The sequence below is a fragment of the Micromesistius poutassou genome, assembly GCF_964030765.1.
Source record: "Micromesistius poutassou genome assembly, chromosome: 3".
NCBI classification, from domain to species: domain Eukaryota; kingdom Metazoa; phylum Chordata; class Actinopteri; order Gadiformes; family Gadidae; genus Micromesistius; species Micromesistius poutassou.
The window spans coordinates 7,865,480-7,872,979 of record NC_140273.1 but is presented as its reverse complement, the minus strand read 5'-3'; the positions used below and the strand labels follow the sequence as shown (position 1 = coordinate 7,872,979).

The 7,500-nt window shown below is 47.4% G+C and overlaps 1 protein-coding gene across 1 annotated transcript in view; it reads left to right on the top strand.

The window, feature by feature from the left end:
- doc2g (double C2-like domains, gamma) overlaps nucleotides 1-7,500 on the top strand; it is a gene marked incomplete at both ends in the record, with an annotated part of 43,058 nt that overhangs the window by 33,192 nt on the left and 2,366 nt on the right. Inside the window, 2 exons of the mRNA XM_084465413.1 lie at nucleotides 791-872; nucleotides 3,024-3,120. Coding sequence (XP_084321539.1) covers nucleotides 791-872; nucleotides 3,024-3,120 — 179 coding nt within the window. The remainder of the gene's footprint in view (nucleotides 1-790; nucleotides 873-3,023; nucleotides 3,121-7,500) is intronic.

Genomic DNA, 7,500 nt, shown 5'->3' with positions numbered 1-7,500 from the left:
GAGAGAGACTGGGTTGCACAAGTTACCATGAAAGCCAAAATTCCTTTGATCTGCTCATGAAATAATAACGTGTTCTTCATATGGAGGCTCCAAAGTCTTCTCTGCTCAGCGCTGCAGTAGTTAGCCCTTAGCTGTCTTATTGCACTAACCCCTCCCCCATCCGTGGCCGGGTGTCGCTAGTAGGTACATGTTTACTGAGGCGTGAAATCATGCTGGAGCGTTCAGAATGCAGTAGACAGTACCTTTACCTGTATTGATCTGTCTGGAGGACGGGGACTACCTCCTCCTCCTCCACCGCCTCCCCTTGCGCCTGATGGTTATGTAATAGCTACCTGGTGGCTCTTCTCCTCCTCCTCCTCCTCCTCCTCTCCCTCTTTCTGGTTATGTAATAGCTACCTGGTCGCTCCTCCTCCTCCTCCTCCACCCCTTTCCCTTCCCCTCCACCTCTTCCTCCTCCTCCCCTCCTCCTCCTCCTCCTCCTCCTGGTTGCTTAATAGCTGCCTGGTGGCTCCTCCTCCACCTCCTCCCCCTCCTCCTCTTCCTCCTCCTCCTCCTCCTGGTTGTGTCATAACTACCTGGTTTCTCCTCCTCCTCCTCCTCCTCCTGGTTGTGTCATAGCTACCTGGTTTCACCTCTTCCTCCTCCTCCTCCTCCTGGTTGTGTCATAGCTACCTGGTGGCTCCTCCTCCTCCTCCTCCTCCTCCTCCTGGTGTAATAGCTACCTGGTGGCTCCTCCTCCTGCTCCTCATGTTTGTGTAATAGCTCCTCCTCTCCTCTCGTTCCCCTCTAGCATCCTGGCTCCTGACATGGGCAAGAAATCCAAGTACAAGACCACCGTCAAGAAGAAGACCCTCAACCCTGAGTTCAACGAGGTAGGAGACCACGCAGTACACACCAACACACAATAACAAACAACACACTACACAACCACACACAACACGGTACAGGGCAACACACTCTACACAACAACAAACACAACACAACAAACACACACAACACACACAACACACACAACATGACAACACACAATACACGACACACACCACACAAACACACACTATGCAACCACACACAACATGGTACACAACAACAAATAACAGCACACAACACGGCATGCACCAACACACACAGCACACTTCAGAACACCTTGCACGATACAACAAACAACAAACTATCAGTAGCTATGACAATAACACGAAGAACATTACAGAACACCACTCACTACACAAGAACACACAACGCACTACGGATCAACGCACACTACGCAACAACACACAAAACGGAACGGAACAACACAAACTGCACCGCAATGCAAATCAGAACAACACAACATGCCACATCACAGAACACCACATAAGTACACATTCCAGCACACCGCCCAATGACACAACTCCCTACGGCTCACACATCAGGGCCACACAACACACACTTTACAAACCCAGGGTTTTTCCACCAATGACAACACAGCGTCTGACCTCAGAGGGTCGCTTAGCGAATGAACTAATCGTTGTCATTGACCTTTGAATAAAAGCGTGGCCAGAGGAGGATACGAATCCATATGACAAAGTCGATACACAAGCATCTTACTGGGGCAAAGCTAATCGATAGGCGTTTCTAGTTTGTAGATGTAAGAGTACAGTATAGTGCAGAACATTACAGTACATTTACATTTGAGTGTATGAGGTCAGAATCTATCCAACACAGGTATCTTGACAGGCTGCACGGCAGGTAACCTGAACACACTGGTCAGCCTTGAAGAAAGCTTCAACAATGAGCAAATGGTTAAATAAATACATGATTACTTCACATTTTGTTATTGAGTACTATCAACCTGTGCAGTAATTATTAGAAAATGATTTTCCATGAAATCCATTGCAAACTCACTCATCGATTTCCTACTATTCCTACACGATTGAGTGGGTGGAGTCTATTTTACCTCCTTGCTATGTAGAGGGTGACCATTTAGCCAACACTCACGTGGCCGAGCCAGGCCATTCACATTACGGTGACCTTGCAGCTGAATGGACCTACAGTGTGTCAGACCTCGAGGAAGTACAAACTACTCAAAACAGAGAGGGTAGGGCTGGGATTCAGACCACACCCCTACAATACATAGACCGTTAATAAGCAGACTTTTAGATGAATATTAAAATACTTTTAGAATTTTTTCCGGAAAGATATTTGATAGGTGTGTAGTGACTACATCCCTCTGTTATAGATCCTGTTGTCCATCACTTTAACCAACACAGTCAAAAAACATTGACACCCAAAGATAGAATGTTGGCCCAAGTCACGTTGACGGGAAAATAAACTTCATCCCACCGCTGCCAACGGGTACGGCCCACCGGCCCCGTGCTGAGGTTCATGGGGTTCGGTGTTTCTTGGGGCAGTGTGCAATTCATATCAATTCAATTAAATTGTACTTGTCTAGCCCTTAATCACAGGTATGGTCTCGAAGGGCTTAACGGGCCATCAATTTATGACACCCCCTAACCCTAACCCCCCAGAGGGCAAGAAAAAACTCCTGTAATTAGCAAGGAAGAAATCTTGAGAAGGAACGCAGAGTAGGGGGATTCCTCCTTCCAGGGATGGTTAGGCCTGCAATGGGTGCAATCATTGACATACATACAGGCAAAACACTTTAAATAATTTAGTTTCTAAAAGTAATGTCTATGGTGATGGGGTGCTGGCCAGTTTACTGTATGAGAGTCCAGGCATTCAGTTGTAGTTACTGTGATGTGCAAGGCATCCAGTCGTAGTCACCAGCAACACGATAGAACAGACAGAATGATGAATTAGATACAATCGATACAATCAGAAACAGAAACATTCACATGAGCATCTTAACATGCCATAAATGTATCAATTTATTATGATGCTCCACAATTCTGCCATACCTTTTGACCTTCCCGAGGGCGTGTGTTTGGGAAGCTGTATCTCAGCCTGCATCCTGAATGCAGTTTCTGTTCTCGTGTTCTTATCTTGACGTTTGTCCCCTATGCCCACGCCGTCCGTCTGTCCAGGAGTTCTCCTACGATGTTTCCCTGGACCACCTGGCCAAGAAGACGTTGGAGATCTCTGTGTGGGACTACGACCTGGGCATGAGCAACGACTTCATAGGTCAGGACTCGGGGTCACCATGGCAACAGGGGGGTTGGTTTCCAGGGACAGGAGAGGAAGTAGAAGAAGAACAGGATGTTGGTTCTGATTGGTCACTCGGTGGGAGTGACGAACTGTCTCTCCTGTCTGGGAGATAATATAACTCAACTTATATTTATCTACCCAACCATGCAGTACCTAATTAGGAAGCAGGAAGTCAGGCATCATGGTTATATCTAGCGTCATTTAAATTGTGGTTTCCAAACTGTGGGTCGCGAGTCGCGACCTATAAGAGGGTCACAGCAGTCGCCCATGTGGATCATGAGCTGGCCACAATATTTTTCTTTAGAAAAAGGTAATCTAAGCTTATCTGTTCACTTTCAAACAGACACATTGCTCGAAGATTTCTGAACAATATAAATCAAATGACATCACTTTTTTGGACATTGCCATGTAATCGCTAATTTAGCTCTGCAACATCTTTGGCAGGTCCTGAGGCCCATATAATCTTCATATTAGGTCAGGACATGAACCCATAATGACAGGGAACCCCTGATTCAGCTGAAACTTTTATCCAAAGCAGCGTAGAATTATGTTGGTTTTAAACCGCTAAAAGGATGTTTCGATATTTTTACATTTTCTTCAAATGGATGCCTAATAACTGTTCTGTGGGTGAGTGATGCTCAGTGGGCTACTTTGGTGCCTGAAGTGAGGTACTGATGAGTGAAAACTGAGCAGCAGAAATTATGGAAGAAATATATTTGAAAGTGTTATTGAAGGTCCCATGGCATGCTATTTTATGGATGCTTTAATATAGGTGTTAGTGGGCCCCTAATACAGTACTTTAAGACGTTCAAGAAATTCAGCCTTGGTGCAGAGTTACAGCCACTACGAGCCAGTCCCACAATGAGCACTCCACAAACGCGCCGTTTCTGTGTCTGTCCCTTTAAATGCTAATGAGGAGGAGAGAGGCGAGTCCAGGTGGAGGGTGGGGGTGTGGCCCTGAGCCAGAGTCCTTGAGCTCTATATCTATAATATCATATTATATTTAGATATCTATATAATATAATATATATTATCATGGTCAAAAGCTGTTTGCGCCTCCGGATGATATTATGAATCTCAAACGACTGTGTCGGGTTCTCAGACGCCTCTGGTTCTTCCACTTCCACTTTTATGCAAGCTTGCGTTATTGTGTTGCGTGTTATTCTCCATAACACCAACAGCAGAACGGTTATCCAAATAACAAAGAACACTTGCGTTACAGTGTGTGTATTCACACACACACACACACACACACACACACACACACACACACACACACGTGGCGCTCGCACGGTCATAGCTCATTGTCTCATTGGCGGGCCAAATTCTCTGGGCGGGCCAAACAGAGAAAGGGGAGGTATGACGTCATAACCGACCTAGCCAAATCGAAGCGTTTCAGCTATCCTTTTTTCAAAGACGGAGTAAGATAGCTACTTCTCGGTTTACACCTAATGCAATTTTTAGCTACTGGGAGACCATAGGGAGGCTAGGGGAACTCAACTTAATGTTAGAAAACCTCATAAAGTGAAATTTTCATGCCATGGGACCTTTAAATAAATCAAATCCTGGGTGTTAAATAAAACTTAAGGAAACGAAAAAACAACATTTGTTAAGGGTGGAGGCGACGTGATGAGAGGGAAGTGAGGGAGAGATCTGTGGCCTGGAACGGAGGGTTGCGCTTCCCTGAGGGACGCAGGGTCTGGGGGCTGCGATGCTACGTGGAGTTAGCGCTGTACGTAGACACCACATAGCGAGGGATGCTATCCAGCTGTGAACCAGCCTGCTCAGGGCATCGCGACAGAGCTGCAGGGAAGCAGGGTGGAGGGTGGTGGAAGACGGAGGGACGGGGGGGGGGGGATGGAGGGCAGGAGGAGAGGGGACCAGCAAGGGGGCTTGGGGGGGGTCAGATTATTTCCTGTGAGTGCTGGCGGTGAGCCAAACATCAAAGTGGTCCACTCCGTCTGTCTTATTTTGTCCATGTTTGTGTGATTGTGAGTGTGCATGTGAGTGTGTATGTGTGTGTGTCTGTGTGTATGTATGTATGAAAGTATGTTTCTGTGTGTGTGTGTGTGTGTGTGTGTGTGTGTGTGTGTGTGTGTGTGTGTGTGTGTGTTTGTGTGGGCGTGTGTATGTGTGTTGTGCATGCACATGTGCATGCATGTGTGTATATGTAGGTCTGCATTGATTGTCTTTTCCTTGCAATAGTCTGTTGCAGTTTTTCTGTGTGCATGCACTCCTGTGTGTGTGTGTGTGTGTGTGTGTGTGTGTGTGTGTGTGTGTGTGTGTGTGTGTGTGTGTGTGTGTGTGTGTGTGTGTGTGTGTGATAGTGTGTGTGCCTCTATACATGTGTGTGCAGGGGTGCGATTCGATGTGAGTGTGTGTGTGTGTGTGTGTGTGTGTGTGTGTGTGTGTGTGTGTGTGTGTGTGTGTGTGTGTGTGTGTGTGTGTGTGTGTGGTAACACAGGGGCTGTGCACAGAGAGATAAGTACAGTGGGTTATTAATGCTTCAGGGTAAAAGTCCAGTGATATACATGGTCCCACTCTGACCACGCACAGACACTCCACGGTTCAGACGCTGCTACCACCTGGCAGGATGTCCTAGGATGACTCAAAGAGAGAGCAGAGGAGACTGAACAGAGCTGGGAGGAGGACTGGGAGCAGCAGGAGGATGAGGAGGAGGAGGAGGAGGAGGAGGAGGAGGAGGAGGAGGAGGAGGAGGAAGTATAAGAGGAGGAGGAGGATGATAATTGGGCATTGATATGATGATTAGAGTTCCTGCCGAGACCATCAGAGAAGAGAGAGAGAGACAGAAACAGAAGTATATACATAGAAAGAGGGAGAAAAAAGCTGCTCTAAATATATCTTCTGGCGGTAGTGTCTCTTCAATGACCTTGTGGAGCTGACAGAAGCTGTACAGAAGTAGAAAAGGAGCACACACTTTTTTTGCAAAGAAAGATGAATGAGTTTAATCAACATTTTTGTCAACCCTGCTGCGTGAAACTCTACCCGAGAAAATTTACCCGAGATTTTAGTCATGTTGGCCGACGAGATGTCTGACTCTGCTTTGTTGAGCCGCATGACTGCGTACACAAATACTCCATGAACACAGCTAGTTTGACAGAAGCAGTTGAACAAGAAAAGAATAGAAAAACAATGCGCTGTGTGAGGCGATGGCTCGAGCTCGAGCTTTATGCGTCATGCTTTGCATAAAGAAATGAATAAAGGGAGATAGAGAGAGAGAGAGAGAGAGAGAGAGAGAGAGAGGGACAGAGGGAGAAAGATTGGAGAGAGAGAGAGAGACAAAACCGTATGTGTTTATGTTGGAAATGACAAACACGTGATGTGTGTTTGCAGACACGTGGATGTTTTTACGTGTGTGTGTGTGTGTGTGTGTGTGTGTGCGTGGTCATTACCCCCACTCCCTTCCCCCTCCCATTGTGACAAACGCTGACTGCTTTTTGGTTCACAGAATCCAGGAACACTATTGATTTTGACACACATACACAGTGTGTGTGTGTGTGTGTGTGTGTGTGTGTGTGTGTGTGTGTGCGTGTGTGTCTGTGGGTGGATGGATGGATGAGTGCCGGGGGATCGACCCGAGGAGCTATCGACTGAACGTGGTTAGCCTCTCCAAACCAACATGTCTGCTGAGAGAGAGAGAGACATGGAGATACAGAGAGAGAGGGAGGAGAGAGAGACATGGAGATACAGAGCGAGAAGGAGGAGAGAGAGTCATGGGGATACAGAGAGAGAGAGGGAGGAGAGAGAGACATGGGGATACAGAGAGAGAGGGAGGAGAGAGAGACATGGGGATACAGAGAGAGAGGGAGGAGAGAGACATGGAGATACAGAGAGAGAGGGTGGAGCGAGAGACATGGAGATACAGAGCGAGAAGGAGGAGAGAGAGACATGGAGATACAGAGCGAGAAGGAGGAGAGAGAGTCATGGAGTTACAGAAAGAGGAAAGGAAAGGGATAGACAGAGAGAGAGAGAAAGATAGACAGACCGATAGAAAAAGAGAGCGAGCGAAACGGAGAGAGAGCTAGACAGACTGAGATAGAGAGAGAGAGACAATAAGAGAGGAGAGGGACAGCGAAAGAGAAGGGAGAGGGACCAACAGTAAACAGTAAAGGAGAAAGGCAGACAGAGAGAGAGAGAAAGAGAGAGCTGTGCGGGTGGAGGATGGTGGAGAGGGGTTTTGATATTGAGTGCAGTGCTGGTTACACAGCCCCGCCCCCCGCCCCCCCCCCCCCCGCCCCCACCCAGCGACAGGTTCTGTGGGTGTGTTTGATGCTCGCTCACGTTGAGACCCAGATTATAGAGCGTGAGCAGGGGTCCCTGGGGGCCAGCTCTCTC